Source organism: Passer montanus, unplaced genomic scaffold (genome assembly GCF_014805655.1).
Source record: "Passer montanus isolate IOZ18808 unplaced genomic scaffold, ASM1480565v1 scaffold71, whole genome shotgun sequence".
Lineage (NCBI taxonomy): Eukaryota > Metazoa > Chordata > Aves > Passeriformes > Passeridae > Passer > Passer montanus.
The window spans coordinates 2078346-2102243 of NW_024372259.1; the positions used below are offsets into that span (position 1 = coordinate 2078346).

The 23898-nt window shown below is 43.8% G+C and overlaps 1 protein-coding gene across 1 annotated transcript in view; it reads right to left on the bottom strand.

The window, feature by feature from the left end:
• Nucleotides 1-23898, bottom strand: part of ACBD6 (acyl-CoA binding domain containing 6) — an 82888-nt gene that overhangs the window by 32620 nt on the left and 26370 nt on the right. Inside the window, exons 5-6 of the mRNA XM_039730239.1 lie at nt 14355-14460; nt 7070-7159 (exon numbers count right to left, since the gene is read on the bottom strand). Coding sequence (XP_039586173.1) covers nt 7070-7159; nt 14355-14460 — 196 coding nt within the window. The remainder of the gene's footprint in view (nt 1-7069; nt 7160-14354; nt 14461-23898) is intronic.

The following is a 23898-nucleotide window of genomic DNA, read 5'->3' on the forward strand; positions in this document are numbered from 1 at the left end:
AACAGGGAAAGCTTTTCCAAGAGGCTGATGGTAAAAGATGTGATAGGAACCATCTCTCCTGAGCAAAGAGTAGTTGATGGCGACACCAAAGCCATAGGAAATGAAGCAAGGCTGGAGACCATTCCTGGGGTGATTAGAGACCATTCCTGGGGTGATTAGAGACCACTCCTAGGGTGATTAGAGACCATTCCTAGGGTGATTCTTCACCTGAAGAACCAGCTTGGCTGCCAGTGGCATCCTGTTTGCCCAGTTACCCAAACACCTTAATGAGGGGCTAAAGCATTTCCAACAATGACCTCAGGAATTACAGGTGTTTTAACACACGCTGATTTCAAAGATGACCCTGGGACCAAGGGCCAGCCCATGTCCTCGAGGGGAGGCATTCAAGGTAAGGCTCTTTCCTGCCTCTGCAGGGACACATGAAGATGGTGGGGAGCAAGGTATCTGTTTCTCCTCCATGGTGCCACCTGCACTGACCTGAAAGCTCACTGCTGCTGCTGGCTGCTGTCTACTGTGAGCACTGACAGGGAGTGTGCAACAGAGCTCCATGTGTCAGGCATGGAATCAAGCACAAGGCTTCCTGAGCTAAAACTGAGTGCCTTCTGCCAGGCTGCATTCCTGGCCCAGCACTGCCAGTGGAAATGCCTCCCTCTGCACAGCACAGCCCTCAGTACAAGGCCCACAAGCCACTAAAATGTGCCACTGTCCTCGGTCCTGGCTTTTAAAACCCTGCCTTTTGATTACCCCAAAAGCAGGTTTAGACTTTGAGGGCAAAGCAGCAGAGCCCACTGTGAGTTTTTTCAGGGGCAGCTCTTGGATTTCACTTTTCAAACACTGGTTTTGCAGGACACGGGAGCCTGCAGCAGTTCCTGGCTGCTGAGCTGCTTTGCAGGCAGTGCTGCACATGGGCTGCCTGCAAGGGTGCCAACTGCTCTGCTGCACCAGCCATGAAACAGTGATTCATCTGTCTACAGGGAGCAGAAGAAACAAAGACTGGATATGTCAAGCTGGAAGATAGGAAGAAACAATGCTAAAAAAGCCCAGCCTGGAAAAGCAGAAGGAAACATCTCATCAGCTGTATAACTGATGGTTAGTGTTGATGAGGCCTGAGGTGGCTTCAGAAGCTAAGGAGCAAACCAGGGATAAATCTCTGCCTTTCCCAGCATATATTTAGAGTGCAAATATTTTGCAAATGTTTCTGCTGAAAGGGACTTTTCTCCCAGTAGGTAAAAACAGCATCTGCTGAGTGGTGACCATTTAACATTCAACCTGCTGCCAATCTACATTCCACAGAGAGACCCGCAGGAGAGACATGGAGCTGTGCCACCTGTAATAACTGTGTGACTGGCACCATGTCAATGCTTTAATGTAGAATGCTACCCTCTGTCACTAAGCAGATCTCTCCTTTCTTTTGGCTAATGGCTTTCACACCCACTGGCAGCAGTGTCAAAACTGAAGGGGTATGTGGCTGCAGAGTCTTCAGAGATCTGCTTAACAAACCTGCCCACGGAAATACTGAGACAGGGATGGGGATGGAGGGTGGTTAAGAAGGACTATTAACCACTACTGTGGTTAATAAATCTGCTATCTTGCTTTGCTTTTCATCTCTGTTTAGTGTCCCCATGCATTTGCCCCTGCAGCTCCCTCCCAGAGCAGTGGTCAATTCAGCAGTAGCTGTGACATCCTTTGCTTGCTGTGAGCATGCCTCTACCAAAGCCTCTGCTGCAGTATCAGGTCCAGGACAGGACCCCTCCTGGCTTTATGAGCCAGGCTTTTAGTGTATTTAGGGAGAAATTGATCCTAGGGACATTAACTGCAAGGACACAAGGCTGTGTTCCTATTTAATCTCAGCCAGGTTTTAGACAATGGTCATAACAGCAGAGGACTCTGGCAGCTGGCACCCTACCCACAAATGTGTTTGCATCCCCCATCTCACTGGGGAGGGGGGAAGATGTGTAGATGGAGCCTGTGGTCCTTGGTCACAAAGCCAAAACATCCAAATCAATTTCTCCATCTCTCTACAGGCACAGGATCATGAGGGCATGACTAATGTTTGGTGCAGGAGGCAGGGAAAGGATGCACATTTGCTGAGACCAGCTTAATTTTTAAACATCTACATGCCTCCAACACCAGACCCTTGCTGTGAAATCCAAATGAAGAAGGCTGAAAAGAAAAAAAAGCAGACATGCAAGCAGGCCTGACTATTCCCTGCTTTTTACCCTATACAGACACAAGCCTTTTAAGTCAGGCAGGAAAACAGAAAACCCACACAAACACACAAAACCAACAGACCACCAATCTTAGCAATCTTCGACATATCCATAATTTTTACTTAATTTCTGGCTAATGGTGGAAATTAGTCTTTGGATAGTTGATAAAAATCAACCTGTCTCTGCTGGGTTAGTACTGTGATCTGTGGCCCAGCAACTACTTCTAGTACAATTGATTTTCCTTTTTGGCAACCAATAGGTCAGTCAATAATAATGTTGTTTGAAAAGGATTGAGTCATGAGGGAGATGAACCCTCCCTGCCATTTATTATGTTTGTATTGTCTTCATTTGAAAAGGTTTTTTTTTTTTTTTATCCCCAGTCAGTGAAGGTATTACAAGGGGACGGCTGCTCCCTGTTCCATGTCTCCAGAACACTGATCACCAGTGTTAGGATGCAAATAGAGGTGGGAAGTTGGGAACTAGGAGAAAGACAGCCTGGGGAGGCAACCATGTTACTCTAAGTGCCTTAAAAAGAAAAAAAAAAAAGGAAAACAAAACCCCAATCTAACTCAAAATATGCTGACAAGCACCACCTCAGTGCACAAATATGACTGAGCAGCCTTGCATGAATTGGTACAAAATACAAATCCAACACTGCTATCAAAAATCAACTAATTCTCTCTGCAGACAGCACTGACACCAGATGTTTTTCCTACTATCTAGAAATCAATAAAATAAACCCTACATATACTAGCAACAGGTTTCTTAACCTGATGATTTTCAGCTTTGGTCTCAAGTTCCCTTCTCAAACACCTGAAGGGTCCACGAGTGACTACTGAGAACTTGCTGACCAGTGGTTTAAAGTCTCAGTGCACCAGGAAAGTGAAAAGTCAGGAAATAAAAAGTGAAGATCAGTCACAGCTTTTTTCATACTTTTAGTCAGAATTAGAGAAAAATTTCAGCACAGAACATAATCTCCATAACACTGATAATTGCACAATGATGCAGTTTAAAAATAATAAAATATTTAGATATGGTTGAAACTCAGTTGCTGTACCTCATAGATATGTACACAGCCCTTAATTATCCAGTGTGTCAAGTGATACAGTTCCCTTTACAACTCACAATATTTATGTTAAGACTTCCTCACATGGCCAGACAGGCTTGAAAAGCTTTACCAGAGTAAGCTGACGTGCTAGCACCACTCCCAGATAGTTCTCCATACACTCCCAAGGGCATGCCATGAACACATGCATTATTATTTTGGAGTATGGAGTACCTACAAATGAAACAGAATGCAGCCACAGGATGTCCAGGAGGAAAGTCAATGGTTTATGTCCCCCAAATACACCAAAGGAGCTCCTCTGAAAGCTGCTTGAGCAGCACCTTACATCCAGAAGGTGCTGTCCCCATAGAGGAAAGGGGTTTTCCTTTGTTGCTTATCCTCTGCAAGGAAAATCTGTGTCTCCTTATGTTTTAAAGCTAGAAATGGATATTATAATCGTGTTGCCGAGCCCTTCATAGCTCTTATGTTACCACTGTGTTATGCTTGAAACCTTTACCTTAACATGATGTTACCAACTGTTATGTTGCTGGTTTAGGCAAACAGCTCCAGTGAAGGAGGCTGTTCTCAGACTGAGCTCCAAGCTCTGGGTATTTCCAGCAGAGCTCCAACACCATCCTACCACCCACTTTGACACGGCCCCCGGCACTGGAGATTTAGATAATTCAATTACACAAATGCCCCTCCTCAACAAAGCAGAACAGCCTGTTGCCTTTTTGTATTCCCTTGCCCATGGCAATTGCTTTAGCACCTCTTTTCAAATGTGCTATTAGAGCTAATTATGAGCGAGCAGAGAATTCAGTGGCTGCAGCTTTTCAGTGACCACCCTTTGGAACCTGCAGCACCACGGCTGAAACAAAAAGCCCAGGCACTGGATCACTGCAGTGCAGGGGCATGGGGTTATTCCCAGAATTAAAGTGGGTTTGAGCATGCTACAAGAATGAGCAGAGCCAGGAGACCTCTCTTTCTGCTCCTAAAGCTGTTTAGCAGCAAAGAGCAATAAGCTGACTCTTGCAGACCCTTTTGATCCAGACACTGCAGTACTCTGACAACAGACAGTATAAAGGTAACTAAAATAAGGCAACAAAAATGTATTAAGGCACATCTACAGGCACAGCGAGCAGGCAAGACTTGCTCCAGGTCACCCAGCAGAGCACCACTGTCACTGCCTGCTTAGGGCAGCTAAATCCTTTAGCACACTGCAAAAGAGCCAAGATGGGAGAACATTTATTAAAAAGGTAATGGAAGAGAGCATAAATCTGTCATACTGTTTGACTAACTTTTTAGAAGCGTACTAAAACACAGCCAATTAAAAAAAAATTGGTCTGTAGCATTCCTCTCCTTCACTACCTGCTCATAACCCTCATAATCCCTAATTTTTTCTTTATCTCTCATGCTGCCTGAATGAAGGTGCTGCTGCAAAACTGAACAAGACAGAAGAACTCCTGAAAACCTGAAGAGGCAGGTGGGATTGTGGGGGCTGCTTGGACAGAGGTGTGAAGGAAACCTCTGCTGGGAGCACATCACTCTGGAAAAACAGCATCACCCATTCAGCAGATATCCTCTCACACTGAACCCACTGTTCTGTACAGTTAATGTACACATTAACTGATAGTGCCTTTGGTAATGTGTTACAGCATGTGCTGTAGTGTTTATGGTCTGTTAGGAAGCCAGAGTTTCTCCCTTTCCCTATTTCTTCTGGTTGCTCTTACAATTTCTCCTGCTTTTGGTTTGGATGTGGATTCTTCCAGGGTAAAGGTCAAAATTTAAAAAAAAAAAAAAAGGAGAAATAAACATTAAGTCACAAAGTCTTGAAATGTTATTGCAATTTATATATGGCTAAGAATAAAAATGTGTCTGCTTTCTCTGGGAACACACCTACGTGCAAATAGAGACCTTTATAAAAAATTCTCCTTTATTACCTTGGTGGGGAAAAACATATCAAAGATTGATTTTTCTTTTTATGACTATTATTAACCTTTTGTTACTGGCCAAAAATAATCTGGTTAGAAAATGTGCAATGCATCAAAAAGAAAAGAGAAGAATTTAACAGAAAATTAATACTTGGGGGGAAAAAATATGATGATTCTCTCTTTTGCTTTTTCTTCTCAGAGTCAGACTTCACCTCCAATGCAATGAGACAAGTGTCAAAGAGAAGAGATGTTTCAGAGAGAACCCAGAACCACCTCCCAGGCTGCCAGGGCCAAGGGAATGGGCAGGAGCCTGGTTCCACTCCTTCCCAATTTCAACACAAAGCTGTTCCTGTCTGTGTCCAACACAGCACTCACTGGCTCTGACTGACAGGAGATGGACAGGATGTGCAAAGCCCCCCATTTGCACTGGATTCACTCTACTTCTGTGTCAGGAAAAACTCCTATTAAATCCATTACAGCTGAAACCCTGGAGAACTAAGCACAATCATACAGATCTCAGCAGGCACCAGAGAGCTGTGCTTCCTCACACCCATCCCACCAGAAATTCTGCCCAGGAAAGGGCAAGACAGGCTTTTTTACAACCCTAAGCACAATCATACAGATCTCACCAGCCACCAGAGAGCTGTGTTCCTCATACCCATCCCACCAGAAATTCTGCCCAGGAAAGGGCAAGACAGGCTTTTTTACAACAACTGGGTGTGTGTGTAAATACAACACAGATATCTGTAGATTGTGAACACTACAGCTCAGCCCACAAGCCTTCAGACTGCAGCTCTGCTTCACATCCACCTCTTACAAATTACCCAAGCATTATTGAAGGCTGCTCAGATCTCACCAGTAAGAGCTCAAAGATTCATTAGCAAAGGTGTATTTATGTCCAAACTGGGAAGGAGAGCAGAGCCAAAAAGTGCCATGCTGGTAAAGAGCAATCAATCATAATCTGACAGGAATATGTTGGACAATTATTTCTGAATATAATCACACTTACATTTAAGGCCAGCCCTTAGTTACAACAAGCTGACAGAACTGGGAGTGTTGACTCAGGAGCACTGGCAGACTGGTTGGCTGGAAGAAACCATTTGCAGAGTGGTTGCTGAACCAGTTTAGGTCAAAACCTGGTTTGTTCAGACATCCTAAAACTGGTGCTAGCTGAGCTCAGACATGTGGGCTGCAAACCTCAGTTGCTCAAAATTCCGTTATTTTTCACTTTTTTTGCATGATCTTGTAAGAGAATCCCAGAATGGCTTGGGTTGAAAAGGGCACTAGAGATCATCTAGTTCCAAACGTATGGGCAGCAACACCTTCCACTAGATCAGGCTCCTCCAAGCTCTGTCCAACCTGTCCTTGGACACTTCCAGGGATGGGGCAGCCACAGCTTCTCTGGGCACCCTGTGCTAAGGCCTCCTATCCTCACAGGAAAGAATCTTTTTCCTAATATATAACCTAAACCTACTCTCTTTCAGTTTCAGTTGTTCTCCCTTGTCACTACATAATCTTGTAAACAGTCTCTGTCTTTCTTGTAGGTACTGGAAGGCTGCAATTAGGTCACCCTGAAGCCTTCTCTTTTCCAAGCTGAACAATCCCAATTCTCTCAGCCTCATAGGAGAGGTGCTCCATCTCTCTGATCAACTTTGTGGCCTCCTCTGGACTTTCTCTAACAGGTCCATGTCCTCCCTGTGCTGGGGCCCCCGAGCTGGATGCAGCACTGCAGGTGGGGTCTCACCAGAATGGAGCAGCTTTTCTGTGATAAATACCCCGAGAGAACTTGCTGTGGAGTTTGGGAAGAGTTCAGCTTCATGGAAACATTTGGTCAGGAGGCTGTGTGACACATCAATCCAATTTACCTCTGTGCTCCCCCTTACCTGGATGTTCACATCAGCAGCGTTCTGTAAGAGAACTGAAACCAGCTCCTTGTGTCCTCTGTCACACGCCCAGTGGAGCAGAGCCCGGCCCTGAAACAGCCAGGAGAAAATTAACAAAGCCAAGCAAAAAAACCAAACCAAAACAAAACCAAACCCCATGGAAAATCAATGGGGTCTTGCTATTAAGTAATAAGCACCAATAACAAAATTAACACAGACTTAATAAAATCACAAAATAATACTAGTATGTCACTGACTATTACTGGTGATTTGGACTTCCACAATAATGCTAGAAATGTCAAAAGTGACACATAATTCAATTTTTCATTAATTTAGCACCACACCCACAAGCCAGCTAGAAATTTAGAGGGGAAAAGCAGCAAAGTATGAAACGCAGGAGCCAGCACATCATTTGTTTTCCCGTACAGATTTAGGATTTTGGCACCTCTGACTTTTCTGGGAGCAATGACTTACACAGCAAAGGTAGGATATTCAATGCTGCCTAAGTCACCTGGATGCCAAGTCCCCAAAAGCTCATTCCTCTTGCAGGTCTGAAGCACTCAAGCCATGGCTCCTGCTTCTGCTGGAAGAGAAGATTAAAACTGGGTGTCTGGGCAGACACCCCTGACTGTCCTCTTTTGGGCAGGCTGCTGCATCCATACCTCCAGCACCTCCCAAACCTTCAGTGTTTTCTTCCCATCGCCTTTCTACAGGTGTGTGCCACCATGGGATGGAAGTAATGGAAGTTCAGCTCTTCCTGCACACCCAAAGGCATGGGAAGTAGCTTAGGATCCCTGAGAAAGGTAAGCTGGGGCTCTTTAGCCTGGAGAAAAGGAGACTCAGAGGTGACCTCATCACTCTCTACAGCTCCTGAAAGGTGGTTGTAGTCAGGTGGGGTTGGTCTCTTTCTCCAGGCAGCACTGACAGAACCAGAGCACACAGCCTCAAGCTGCACCAAGGGAAATACAGGCTGGATATCAGGAAAAAATTTTTCAGAGAAAGGGTGATAAAGTTCTGGAATGGCTGCCCGGGGAGGTGGTGCAGTCACCATCCCTGGGTGTGTTTAACAAAGCCTGGATGTGGCACTGGGGGCCAGGGTTGAGTTGAGGGGTTGGGGCTGGGTTGGACTTGATGTTTCTTGATGAGGTCTCTTCCAACCCAGTGATTCTGTGAATTCTGTGAACTCAAAGTAGTTTGAGATGGCAAACAAAGAAGAAAACCTCATATGTACACTTTGCAAATTAGCCTCAATGTTCTATCAGTCTCTCCTGGTTTAGGACAGCACACTTGTATGGGATTTCTTGGAAATCACCCTGCAGATCACCAGGAATCACCTCCCTCAAGCTGTGACACCATCAGACTGACCTGTGTTTTTCAATATGCCAAGGAAAACAGTCACAGACCCTCACAAGAGAAATCATTTAAATTAGCCCATGCCTGGCTATAAATCTCTTGACAAAGCAGTGGGGAACAAGGTGAGCAACTCATTTATCTGCTAATGGGAGCTGTCAGCCAAATTTCCTGGCCACAGTGCCAGAAAGCAGGAGAGGCAGAAGACACCTGTGACCAAAGCTCACACTGCTTCTGCTGGATATTCCTGGGCAGGCCAGCAGAGGTAGAGCATGATTTTAAGTCAGGAAATTCACTATTTTTGACCCAGCCACTAATTAATTTGTAACATGTAATTTTAATGTTACACTGATTAACCTTGCATTAGAATGAATTTTCTGACAGTGACTTTCTATGGAAGCACTGATGACATCCACAGGCCATTTAATGATTTATATTATTGCACTCAACACCTCTATCAAAGTCTACAAGGGGGAAAGAGTACAACTTAAAACAATTGGTAAATATGGAGAGATCTTTAATTCACATTTAGCATCCTTAACTCATCTCTGGACTGGTAATTACTTAAGACAGGATTTCAGTTGGACAAATACCAACTTTTTTCAAGCCACAGATGTTTATCTCAAAAGGAAGAGGCACATCTGAAATATGCCCAATTGCAAGAAATACTTCAGCAGATGATTTCAGTATCTTGATATATATGTAAAGGAATAATATTACAATTATTCAAATGTATTCATTGTACAATTACATGATAAAATAAAGGCACTTCTATCCTTTATAACAAAATCCATGCTACAGATGAGGGACTAAAATATGTTGGTTTGCATTTGTCTCTGGATAAGGAGAATCTTTTTTTATTGGTGCTGAACTTGGCTGAGACCAATAAAGGAAAACCAACAGTTAGTTGTGACAGCTCAGGGGTACCAGAGCACTGTGCAACTGCTCCTGCCCATGACACTGGCAGCCTGGTTCTGCTACACGTGGTGCTTTTTGAACAAGACAAAACCCTGAAGCCTGATCATCCACAGTCATTAAAAATCTCCTTGTGCTATTTGCAGCAGTATGGATTTCAAGTCTTGGGCCAATTCCACTTTGGGTAATTACACTCTGCTTACCTATATATTTTCTCCACAACTCTAAATGGATATAATATTTTCTAATTAGTGCCTTAAATGGATCTGCATTGTAATTGTGCACTATTAAACAGCTGACACGTTCCACTCAAGAAATGTCTGCAGCATGCTACGCCCTGGACACGGGGTGCAAGGGGCTTTGGAGACCTTCTGTGCAAGAGCACACCAGGAGATGTGGAATGAAAAATACCTCCAGAAGAATCTCAACCCACTTACTGCATAACAAAAAGCATTACTACAAATTTGGTATTTAAAATGGTTGGACTTGATGATCTTAGAGGTCTTTTTCAACCTTAATGGCTCTATGGAAACTAGATAATATTCACAACTATTTGTAGAACATCAGAATAATGGTCAACAGATCTAGCTAACATACTTAGGCAGCTACACAGGTACAAAATCCACTTGTTTCCCACGTCCTTCTTAAAATAAACCTTAGTGATAAGTCAAGCTTAAATTGAACATACAGTCCCAGTCTTTGTTTAGCAGGGATATCACCTCTGCACACTGAAAAACTCTTTAGTCTGCCCAGTTGCTGCTTTATATCAGCATATAGCGTGTGTTTGTGTGTTTAAATAATGTGGCAGAAATCTTAAGGGCCACAGATTGAGCTTTCCCAAAACAATTCCCACATGACTGTTTCATTAAGCAGTGAGGGACTCAAAGCAACATGAATAATTTCATGTAGGAAAGCACTGCAGCAGTGAGGTCTCGGCTAGATGCAGTCAAACACCAAGGTACTCCCTCCCTGCAATTCAAACACAACAGTTGTTGCAGAAGTTACTTGAGAGGATGCATTTCCCCCCCACCTTTGAAGTATTAAAAAAAAAAGCATAAAAATAGCCCCAGTGCACTAACCCTGCCTTTTAAATCTTCTGTGCTGTGCCTGGCTAACCGCTGCCAGCTTGGCCAGCTCCTGCAGCAGTTTCTCAAGCCAACAGCACATCAATTCTGCTCAGCTCCAAGTCACAGGGTGTTCACAAACAAAGCACAGGACAGGGATTTGTCTCCCATACACTGAGTCGGCAGACAAATGGATGGGAATGATTTTCACATCAATTAGCCTGAGCAGAGAAAGGGGAGAACAAAGCCAAACCGAATGGATGTGCTACAGTATAAAACTACACTTCCAGGCACGATGGTTGCAGCTCTAATGGCTGGGTAGCACTGAGCCACTCCAACTTGTGGCAAGTGTTCTGTGAGCAGTAATTAAGAAGAGACAGATATCTACAGAATGGCTGCATCCCCCTGTGACAGCAGAAACAGTGAATGGAAGGGTTGTTGTTACAATTACACAGGTAAACTTGACTTGGAAGTCAATCACCTTCAGAGCTCTGAAATGTTTGGTGAAGCTTTTCTAATGGGAGAAAGCCTAAAAATCCAGAAGGATGTGACCCTTCCTCATATACATTTCCCTCCCTGTCCTCTCCTTGGCAAGCTGGCACCAGTTTGGCACTTGCTGTCTCAAAAGCACAAGGACCAGGGACCAAGTGAGCATCCTGTCAGATGCCTTTCATTGAAGTTTTGGCAAGGGCTTAAACACTGCACACAGGTAACATGTTTGTTTACTGGGATGTGTTCCACAATTAAAAAAAATTATCTAGGTACAACCTCCACAGCCCTTGGCACAAATTACAAAAGCAACTCATCTCTGCCTTTGAGCAGCTCCTGGTTTTAAGAAGGTGAAGAAATACTATTTTCAAAAAAGGCAGCAAGTGAGCCACACTCCCAGGATGTGCCTGGGATGACTTCACAGCCACAGTCCATTTCTTATTCCATTAGTCCTGCTGACATACACAAGGAAAACAGGTTGTTTTAGTCTGTGCTACTTCTTATAAGTGAACACAAGCAATTCTGTTGAACTCTGGGCAATTTAGATACAGTAAATGGAAGCTTGTACATGATTACTGTCATTAGGTTCTTTGTTTAATTCTAAATTGAAGTTTATCATATCCAAACTGTTAGCAGTATGCTGGCCTGAATGCTGCACATGAAGAGCTTTACTTCTTCTGGGGAGAAGACCACTTATACTTTGGAAGTTTCCCAGTGCATCTATCTAAACCCCAGCATCTTCTGCTGCCCTTTCAGAAATCCTTTTGCTTTGAATAAGTTGGCTCATCCAGACTTCACATTTTTATTCGTGATTTCCTTTCTCCTTTCACTGACTTCTTCCAGGTTTGTACAAAATCGGGGGGATACAATTAGATGGAGTACTACCATATCACATAAAAATAAAATCTAAACACCCTACAACCCCAGCCAAGCCTTCATTGTCCAAGGGAAGGCTGAGCTGAGTGTTTTTGCAGCTTAGCACAAGCCTATTTGGTGCTTCAGTAGATTTTGTTTCATAAGAAGTTAACTCTTTGGATGTACCCTGCTGATATTTTAAGTTTATAGGTATTTAAATCAAAGGATTGATAGTGTGAGTTGTGTCCAGAAGCCAGGTGAGGCAGCTTTTGGATTTGGCAGGATGTATTTATACAGTAACACTAAAATAGCTAATAAAAATGACAAGACTGTGCTTGTGTACACTTTACAAAAGGCTCAGCCTGGGTTATCTCTAGTCTAAAATGGCTTCTAAAACTTCCATCAACCTGCATGATATTGGAAAAGAAGTTACTTCCCAGGCTGGGAAGAACATGTTTGGATACCAAACAACACTGGCAATGCTTTCAGTTCCATAACATGATGAAACAAGTATTTCTTTCAGATTCTTCCTTTTGGTATGCTATATTTTTGGGGTTTTGAGCATTTGTTGGGGTAAACCAGAATTGTTGAAGCTGTGAGAATTTCATCTATGGGAGAATTTTGTCCCAGTGGGAATCTTCTCCCAAGTTCTTCACAGGCAGATGTTTTTGGCTCCTGCCTGTGCTGAATCAATCCCATACTCTGCAACAGCCACCTGCTAATATCCATCAGCTAGAAATAGGACTTCTTTTACATCAGGGATTCATGGATAACGCCCAAAGAGGATGTAATCTTGTGGTTCTTTTACATAGTTTAGATACTTCAGCTTCCACAAAATATTTTGATTTTTTTAACAGTATTTCTTTGGCTGAAAACAAACATATTTGAACAGAACAAGCACATTACTTGAACAGAAAGGAAAATACAAGCTTCTGAATGCTGCTAATTAGAAAACAGTATCTTGCCAGTGGGAACAAAGCAACGCTAACATGCACTTATTGCAAGCACGTGATCCTAAAAATCAGCTTTTAAATGAACAGACTCCAGCTGCATTTGCTGTGGGACTGCCCTGGACATCTCCTCCTGTAACCTGTGATCAGAAGGAGGAGGATGGAGCCCAGGAACAGCGCTGTTGCAGTGACTGTGTGGCACATGACAGTTTCAGTTCATTGAATTTATGATGTGAAATTCCAATCGTGATTGTGAACACCCTCCCTCCTCTCCTCTGAAAATTAATTCACATGAATTCCTGATTAATAATAAAAGGCCCTGCCATCAGCATTCAGAGCCCCAGCCGGGGCTGTCATGGCTCAGAGGGCAGAAATCTGCTTCGAGCTGCAGGAGAACCCAACTGAATTTGTGGCGTCTCAGTCTATGAATGTCTAAGCACTTCATCTGTTCACCAAAACACAACGTGCTGGAAGGAGCTGTGCTCAGGCTGGACCAGGGACAGGGCTAGGTGGCAGTGTGCAAGCAGGGAAACCAAGGTGACAAACCTGGTACAGCCTCGACTCCTGAAGGATCAACAGGAAACTGCTCCCACCAGGTGTTTACTCTTACAAAAAAAAGGAGGCAGCCAACTCACAGTTTTAGGCTGTTTTTTTTCTTGGGGTTTCTGGCAATGCCTGTATTAGCTCCCTGTGGGGAATGGTGCCTTGAGTTTGATGAGCAGAGAAAGACTGGACAGTGTCACTGATTTTGGAAAGCTGGAAAGCCTCTGTCACTCATTATAGTAAAATCAGGGTGCTCTTGACGAAGGAAATTATTGGTATTTGACTCTACTGATTCAGAATGCTGAGCAATTGTTTTATTAAACTATGTAACTATATAACTATTAAATGATATGTATTAAACTATTTATTAAAGTATATATTGTATTATACTATATTATAACTATACTAAAAAGAATATTAACGAATATTCAAGCAAACTCATGACTGTCTCCCGACAGTCAGGCACAGCTTTTTTTAAATTTGCTAAGGAAACAAAACAATCTTTAGCAGAATTTAATTGACAAATTGTTTTAGGTAAACAATTTTTTAAACACATTTCACATGTGCAAAATAACAGGAGTAGCAAGTAGAGATAAGAATTGTTTTTCTCTTCTTCTCTCCATGTTTTTCTAGGAAAAAAACTCTGAGAAACAGAGAATTATTTCTCTCTGTTCAGAGAATGTGAATGCCACAACTCATTTCCCCTCCATCTGAAATGATGAAAAGCTTGTGGCATGTCAGAAATCCAGACTTCATGGGTCAAGAAAGCTGCTTCCCTCATTTCTACTTCTGTTTGACCACATTTAGTGTACAAAGTGGGGAAAGGGAGGTATTCAGAAGATGTTACTCTGCAAGTGGCTGCTGGTATTGCTGAAATTAATATGGAAACTAAGTTTGTGAGCTGACATGCTACAGCCCCACAGTTAGACATCCACACTACCAGAAATCCAGAGGAAAGCTATTTCCAAACAGATTACTCTGCCTCAACAATCAAGTGTTTGTCCAACTGTTGCAGCACCTTGTTACAACAATTCTAACCATGGAATTTTAAAAAGGAGTAGCAGTGAATTAATACACAAAACAGATAAAAGATTGATGGTCCTTATCTTTTCTCCATACCTCCTCATCTGTGACATTCACATCCACTTTTTTTGATTGAATGGCTTTGGTTACGTAGTCAATGTTGTTTTCTCTGCAGTAATCAAAAATGTTCTTGTCCTCTTCCCTATTCAGGAAACAAAAGCAAAAGAAGCACCATGTTACTGCACAACACAAAGGCTACATGCACGTTATATACTCTAACTTTATTACAGATATTTCAGTGCTGTCATTGGATCCAAACAATTCTGCACATGCAGAATAATGTGCTTTTCCCCACCTCCCCCAAGTTAAGAAACAGAAGATCCTGCTTCCTAGAAAATCAAAGGTTGTTTTTAACAGCATTATGTCCAGACAAATGTCAGTTTATTCCTGTGAGATGGCACAAGAAATGTATGAAGTTAGCCAGAAAAATCCATGTTCAAGTTCTGGTATAAATCACTGCAATCCCACATAAGAGAAAAGGCTAAAGCTGCTCTTCTTATAAGAGCCACTCTGGGTCACAAGAAAGCCCCATCCAATGCCATCCACCCTGGACAAAGGCCACTAACATGGCTTGGGGAGAACAGCAGGACAAACAGGAGACCTGCAAAGCAATCTGTCCCTGGCTAAACACACGTTGGATCCTGGATACAACACCAGCAAGGGCTTGCTTGGAACTGCTTGCAGGTAGAAGGATCAAATGATGGAGTCACAGGTGCTTGAGTCACACCTACAGCTCCTCTTACAGCTAAAAGCAATGTTCTGCCTTCAGACACAGCAGAACTTCCATCCTTACCTGCCAAACAAACACCTTTAATGAAGTTAAGACCCTCCACAGATTCTTACAAGAATAATACCTTTAGACATAAGTACTGTGGTGCTAGCAGAGAATAAAGAAAAGAGGCCATTGGTTTTCCAGAAATAAGCCAAAAGCCCACATAATCCTCTCTCTTTCTAGTTTCCAGATGAAAACCATGGTTCAAATGAGCCCATCAGCATTGCTATGGGACGTGGCAGCTTCACAAGAGTTAAACACAGAGTTGTTGCCCCACATGACATCCCCAGTTTTCAATCACCTTAACTAAAGACCTTCTGGATGTCCAGCAGAACTCAGACTGAGTTACTCAGAGAAAAGGGAGCTTGCTGGAGCTGGTCAGACCCAGTAAGGAGCTCAGTCTGCTGTAGGCAGGAGAGATGCAACAGGGAAATTTAAGAACTGATCCCCTGGTGCTAAAAGGCAACAGCACTTCTTTTCATCTGCATTGTTCTTGAACTTACAGGCTGAAGAACTCCAGGAAGGAAAAGTAAAATCTAGGTAACATTGGCATTTCTGAGCAATGGCTTACAAACCAAAAGTGACACTCTTCAACCTGTAGTCTCCCAAAAATGAAATGCCAGCAAGGCCATGTCCTCTGCAGAGTGCCATGACACAACTTTGACTTTGTCTTTTATTGTTATGCATCTGGCTTGCTCAGTTACAGTCTGATTCTTCAGACCTCAAGCATCTGTGTCCTGCCAGGGTGCCAGAAAAAGGTGAGAAAAACCACTGATACTTGCTCCAGTGGCAGATCACTGCTTTCTCCAAAGAATTCACCTTCTCTGCCCTCCCTCTCACCCTGCTGCCTCGGTAGCACAGTTCTCAGCACACCACCCCTACCCTTTGTACACAGGCAGTGCCTGCAGAGACACCTGAGCTGCACCTTTCTAGTGAAGAGCTGGGAGCCACACAGGATTTCACACTCTGTTAAGGCATAAGGACATGACAGGAGGCTCCCAGTTTCTTGACCTGTTTGCCATGAACTCATTCCTTGGAGGTCTTGCCTGCTCGTTACACATAAGCTCCGGGGAAACAGATCACTGAATTCTTTAAATGCAATTACCTTGAATTCCGGGAAAAAAAGAATCTCACAGCAGGATTAGAAAAGGCAAAAGCTTATTCTGCTTGAGATGGAGCTTGACAGACTCATGATGGAGGTCACAAGACATGCCTGCCCCTGCTAACAAGGGCTGATGTGATATGCTGGGAAGTCCCTGCAGTCCTACCTTGTTAGTCCAACCTCTCCAACACAGCCCTGGCTGCCGACAGCAGCCTTTTGGGAGAAGCTGCTTTTCAAACAGTGCTGTACAGGAACTTGGTTCCCCACTGCACAGCCACACCTCCCTCATTTGTTACAGATCACTCTTTCTTCCATAACACCAAAGCAAACCCCAGTCCCCTCTCACCAGAGAGGCCCACAACCATCCCCAGTTGTGATCACTCATCCTGGGTGATTTTCCATGTCACAACCATGAGCTCGGGCTGTGCCCTTCCCTCCCTGGCAGTGATGCCACCTGGTCATTCCACATTCTGCAGAGCCCTGACAGAGCTCACAGGGCAGCACCAGAGGTACCAACAGGGACGTGTGTCACCATGACATTTTCTGAAAAACCCTCTTTGTCCAGGATTCTTCTCCTGGGAAGATGAGAAGCCTGAGAGGAAAAGCAAAGCACTATTATCTGATCAATTCTCCCTGTGTTTTGCTGCTTTGGAATGTGGTCTGGACACTGTTCACCAACAGGTGCATCTTTGATTGGTTCCATGTGAATTGTGTTTAATGACCAATCAAAGCCAGCTGTATCAGACTCTCTGAACAGTCATGAGTTTTTATTCTTCATTCTTTTCTAGCCTTCCGAGGTATCCTTTTCTCTATAGTTTAGTATATAATTTCTTTTAATATAATATCATGATACAATAAATCAGCTTTCTAAGAATATGGGGTCAGATTAATCTCTTCCCTTGTCCTGGGACCCTCCCAACCACAACAGACGTGGCAGCCATAAAGCACCTGACTGTGCTCCATGGGGAGCATCCATAGGGTCTGTGCCAGCAGAGAGGGCACAGCAACCCTGCCATACCACAACCAGCCCATTTTCCCACCACAGCCTCCAGACAGGGCTTTTAATGTCTTTTCCTGAGGATATTATTGTCTGTAAGGGGAAAATGACCTGACACAGCTATTTGGATATGATTTAGTTTTCTGGAATAACCAACTCTGCAAATGCTCTATATATCCCCATTCCAAAAAACCACTTTTCTTTCAGAAGTGTCCACAATGGAATTAATCCAGAATACCAATTTCCCCACCCGAAGAGAAGGTTTCGGGAAATTTCGTTCTTCTACTCTGCATTTATTTCTCAATCTTTAAACCATTCCTTTGCTCCTGATGCCCTCCTTTAAAAAAATAAGCATATATTATATCCAACTTTTCTACAAATATTAACAAAAAGAAACAAGCCCTTTCTGGTCATAATGAGAACATTTTACCTACAAATAAAGTAATCATATGAAGCTGCACTGCAGACATTTAAAACAACCTGATCCAGCTAAAACCAGGAAGGGAAACTGAGGAAAGAGCTCAGAGGAGTTAAACCCAGATTTTTGGAGGGACCAATACTAGGGAAGACATTCTTCTTGAATGGTGTGAATGGAATAATGACAAGTTACTTGTATTTGCTGACTTTGCATTGAAAACCACACAGTACAAATAAGAAACAGAGCATGAAATCTTGGCAACTCTTTTTCCCCCTCCTTTATTTTACATGTGTGAATGTGTATATAATAATACCTCCACTGTAGCAGGTACAGGAAAAGAAAAAGGATGCAATAATTTTATCAGATGTGTTCCTAGCAGGGATTTGTACTCTTCATAAAACTGGTAAGAGTCAGCAGCAAGGCCCAGAAAGTGATAGAAACAGGCATAAACCAGACAGAAACATGTGAGAAAGGACAGTGCAAAGACATGCTTAGATCATGTTATGGGAGAGAAAACCCATTGCATTTCTATCAGTATTTTCAGAAAAATCTCAATTTAAATAAAAAATACAGTATTCAGGACATCTTCAGATGAGAAACATCATGAAACTCAACCTATTGGAGATATGCAAAATCATGCAAAACCTGTAGCTAAAGGAAGACTTGGATGCAATTTTCTTTCCGTGTGAGATTGTTGAGATAAAAAGGAGTCTTGAAGTCAGCAAGCACCTGACTGTCAGTAAAGGCTGGTAGATTTTTTATATCTATTTCCTGAGGACAGCCAGAGGGTTTCTCTTCTCCCTTGCTGATGGTCCCCAAAGCTATTTCCTTGTGCTCTCCCCCATTCCCAGTGAGAGACAGTAATTCTGATTTAAAGATGAGTTGAAGCATACCTGTTGCCTGCAAATAACACATGGGCAGCTTTTTCCATCCTTGAATAAAAGGATTTGGAAGAACTTAAACCAAGTCATCTCTGCCCAGGCTTAGAAGGCTTTGCAAGCTTTCTCCATAGGCTGTCCAAAACACACGTGTTGAACCAACAGGTTTAAAACAGCTCATGGAAAAGTTCTGCTGCCAGTTGAAAATTTCCTTCTTATTTGGAGTGCTGTAAAACTCCTTGCTTTCCAAACAGCACCAAGGCTGTCACTGAAAAGGGCAAAGAAGAGATTTGAAATTCCCATTATTTTACCCTTGTACAGAGAATACCCTCCAGGTTTGCCATCCCTTTCCTCCCCCTCCGCAGGTTACCTCCAGCGCAAGGCTCAGGGCAGAGAACTGAGACCAGGCTCTGCTCTGGGCATCCTCTCCCGTTTTCCTGGGGCTGGTCCAAGGCACATCCCAGTGGATTTGCAGTGGAGTGGCCCCGGGTGCCACTAACAGGTGGCTCTGCCCGTGTGCTTGGCACGGCGCTGCCGAAGGAGCGGAACGGGACGTGCGCGGGGAGCGAGAGGCGCTCGCAACACTCGCTGTTTATGGCAGGGCCCTCGGCCCCCCAAGGGACCCATTTGCACATAATCTATAATTATCTCTTCGCTTTAATCGCCTCGTCACTTCAGAGGCTCTCCTGGGCACAGGAAGAGGAAAAGCTCATTAACTGAACCTTTTCTCCTCTCTCCAGCCACCCATAGCTTTTAATTGCTTGGTGTTGTTATTATCTATCAGTGCAACTGGGATCATTTTCATAAGAAAGGGTGGTGGGAGGGAGGGAGGCAGGAGCAGCTCCCTGAGGTACGCTCCACAGACAAACCTTTGCTTTCTCAATTATTTATGCCAGCTGAGGTTTTACAAGTTGAATAAATCCATAACTCAAGTTTATTTTGAGCCGGCAGGCTGTCCCGAGGGAAGTGTTGCCCACTTGCCGGCACACTCGTGTGCCATCCCTGGGAGAGCCGCCGGGACATGGCGGGACATGTGTCATCCAATTCCCCACCCACCGCACAGGAGGCGGCTGGAAAAACGCCCAGTGGGAGCCACCACAGAAGGATGGGCTCTCCAGAGGGAAGGCAGGCCTGAGCCCTCTGCACAACAAAGCAAAGCCCCAAAGGTCACTGCTCCAGGGACAGTGAAAAAGGAGGGAAGCAATAAACTTGGCAATCATCTTAAAGTCAAAAGATTGGTCTGCTGAACATCACCATGAGGAACAGGGACCTGAAAAACCCCAAATCCCAGCTGCCAGGACCTGCAGGTGTTTTGCTTGAGCACACCGTGGGCTCCACAGAACCAGGAAAGCCCTTCCACAGGGATTGCACAGCCCAGCACTTATGTGAGTGACACATCTGTGGCACGGCCACCCACTCGCACAACGCCAGCCCGTAATTCCCAACACGGATGCCACACGTCCCTGCAGCTTTACACTCATTTCCAGTGCTGGTGTTCCCAAAAATAGGGCTGGAGGGAGATAACAAAACCCCAACCGTGCTCTGGAGCATGGGGCTCATCCCAAAAGCCTTCGCTGCTCCGAAGCATCATCCTTGCAATGGATGCTGGAAGCAGCTCTTTAAAATTCAGCAGCCTTTGTGCCTGACCACATGCAGCGACCTCTGGTATTTTCTGCCAAAACAGTTCATTTGTCTCGCACAACAACTAATCAATTCCCAAGGCCATCCATCACGGGGGCTCGCACGAGCCGGCCCGGCAGCGGGACCAGATGGCGGCTGCGTTAGTGGGATTAATACAATTCTGATGGATTGCACGGCATCAGGCAGGTCCTGCACACCAGGGGTGCCTGCTCCACACCCACGTCCTAAATGTTGGCCCCACTCATGATTGGGGTTGCTCCCAAGTGTCTGGGGGAAGGGGTAGTTTTGATCATAAAAGGGGTTCTTCAGCATCCCTCTGGATGGAAGAAGTAAAACACAGCTTGGGGAGGCCTCTGTGCTGACTGGCAGGTGTCATTCCCATCCTGGCATGCCAAGGCCCTGAGGAAGCAGCTCGTGGCAGAGTGCAGGAGGGCTCCTCCCGTGGAAGTGGAAAGGGACACGGACATTTGGCAATGTTATTCTCATCTCATTCTTCACCTGCCAAATCAAAGTATTTGTTTCCTGAAAACACTTATAAACTGTCTACCCCTTGCTGCAGCTTAAAAAAACCCTGAAAAATAAAGCTGGATTTCCAAGGCTGTGGTATTTTTGGCATATCTCTCAGATCGTGTCTTGGATGAGATTTATACTGGTAACACATCAGTCAACCTCAGACCACTGATCATGTCCCAGGTTTGTGAAACTCCAATTATAGTGCTTTGATCATGAAAGAGCTCCACTACTACTGCTTTGTTCTGGTAATACGACCAGAAAAAGGACATAAAGCTTTATGTAGCAGTAAAAAAACCCAAACCACCACTACACCCAGCCTGGAATGACAGCTAATTTCTAAATTTTTCCTTCCAAGGGAACCTCCAAGTCCCACCACCAGTCACCAGCATGCAGGAGTTTTATGCAGTGCCTGAGGGGAGATAAGTGATTTGCAGAGAAACCCAGAGGCAGAGCACTATGCTAATACATCCTGCAACTGCTCCCCATTACTCACTGGGGGTACTTGAGCTCTTTATTGCCAGGGTTTATTAATGACTCCTAATTGATGACCAGTGCCCAATACCCCAAAGTAAATAACTGCTAAGCCTCATTAGCTCAAGAGACCTTCTCCTGATTTGAGGGCTGATCTATGAACACACAAATTGCACTGATTTACCCGAATCTCTTTCTAAATTGATTTAATTAGATCGGTATAACCTGTTTCTGTGGATGCTCTTGAATTTATTTGGAATCAGTGCAATGTACTGTGAGCCAGACTGACCCTTTTTCTATCTTGTTCTCAATTAGAAACATTTGAGATAATTAGTGATAAGGAAAAAAAGTGGCCCTGGCACCACCAAAGTTCCTCCTACTGCTGATCCACTTTAGGACAGAGTATGGCAACTTCACTTTGTCCATCATTTAGATCTGCATCCTAAACCCCAAGCATTTCATTCCACAAAAGGAACATAAGCATTATTTAGGCATCATTTTAGACACTCAGTTTGAAATCAATGGCACTGCTCTTTGTTGCTAACTACTGCTGATGGCAAACGAGGGGTTTATTCTATTTAAAACAAAACCTCTCCTCTTCATACCACACAGCAATGGCTTGGAGGGCTTTAATAGTTTGATAAACTGTTCAAAAGATTCTGGTAAAGAATAAAACAAGTGAACCTGCTTAGGTGACCCTTCAGAACTCTGCACCTGCATTCTTGTCTGTTCTGGTGCAAGCAGAGGTCCACATAAATCAGCAGCCTTTCCCTGCCTTTGGATCAGCAGAATCCTAAAGGGCACATGGTAGGCTGTGTGTGGCAGAGTAATACCTGCTGAGAAATTGCTTCCAGCAGTCTGTCAGGATTCAGGGCTGATGAGAACTCGAGTTTTAGCTTTTAGTACACAAAATAAGGGGTTTTCCTCACTTATTCTGGGCTTCTTTAGTGATCCTGTAACAAGCAAATACTTATGCTATCAACAGCGCTGGGAAACAAACTAAAGTGGTTTGATTTCTATTCAAATTTTTGCAAGCTTGTTGGACCCACCCAGTCAATAAAAGAGTCTGCACCAAAGTTTCTTTTCTCAGATAGCAGTTTTGAGGGAGCACACACATACCCACTGAACTGACAGCACGGGACTTACCCAGAGCTATCAATGTGTTAAAGTTCATCTTGGCTCAAGCTAATCAGTTGTCTTTCCCCATAAAATTTTTCATGTTCTTCCTCTACCGAAAATGCCTTATTTGTTTTTATTGTAACATTATGTTCTATGAAGTATTATGGAATGCTAAGTTTATGTTTTTCTAAAGTAACCACTCACAGCCTCACAAAAGTCACCTTTCCCAGGTAAAGCTATGGAACCAATACTTGCTCTGGACAAACCTGGACACCAAACCTAATGTTTAGAGCCACTCCCTCTTTGGTTTATCAGCTTGCAGGTTTGATACCAGAGCAATTTTGCTGTTTTAGGCTATGCTTTTATGAGTGGAATTATCACACTAGGGATGTGCCTGTACTTGTATGTTTATTCCCTGTTCCAGGAAGAGAAAGAAGAGTAGACAAAAGAACCAGGAAATGTGAAGCTGTCTAGCTCTGTGGATAGATGATGGTGACACTTGCTCATTCCTGTCTTGCAAGGAAGACACTGATGCCTGGCAGTCAAATTGAGCTGATGGACACATGAGTTTCCACTCTGCCAGCAGAGTCAGGACAATTCATTCAACAAATCTCAGCAGAATCACCCTATTCCAGCTGTGTGGGAGACTGCATCTGCTTACAGCCTCATTTGTAAGGACAGCTGTGCTGTGCTAAACAAACTGCACCTATGTTCCTCATGGTATGTTTGGAAAAATGTATTTGCATCTGTACTCTTGGAAATAAAAACAAACACATGAAATATTTAGGCTGATCAAACAAGTCTGTTTTTCTGTACATTATTCTGTATTTCAAACCCAAGAAAGGTATAGGCAGCACTTGGGATAACCAAGACTCTGACAGCACTGTAGGGATTTGCTCTACCCTAAAAGGAGAGCTTGAACAGGATTTAAGCCACAAAGCCAAACTGTGAGATCAAGGATATTGGCTGAGACTGCACTGATGGAGCAGGGACAAAAAAGGAGCTGGTGGTCAGCAGAAGTGCCATTCCATTGGTGTGTTAAACCAAGGTCACACCTCTGCCCAAGGGCCAGGGCAATCAAAGATGTACTGGCTCTCCATGCAAGGGGAGGAAGCTACTCCTGGCCAAGTACTCCCCTCCACTCCACTCCAAAGTGGGTTGCAATCCCGAGGGAAATGCCTGCATTACTGCCAAGCACACAGCTGCCACCCTGCCTGCTTACAACAGCTGCCTCCATTCCTACCTGAGCTCTTTGCAAAGGGTTTGGAGCCACCTGATCAACATTTCTGTTCCTTGCTTTGTGACAACAAGTCAAAGAAATACTGTGCTAGAGCTTTAACTCTTTAGGTAAGTTCTCAGCTGGAGACTGCATGTTGAGAAATCAGTGTTCACACTTCCTGGATGTAAAAAGATGCAAGACATTCATTAAAAAATGGGATCATACACATGTAAATGGGTGACTACACGACAGGAAACACTCAAAAATTTAGTCTTCTCTGACTGTTCATTTTAACTAAAAATATGATACAGTATTCTAAAATTTCCTCCACAAAATCATTTAGGTATTGGAGTTTAATATTATACCCATGATTAGTAGCCTGGAACAGTAAAAAAATAAACCAAACAAAAACCATTCAGGTGTCCTTATTCAGCAGCTAATGTCACTTAT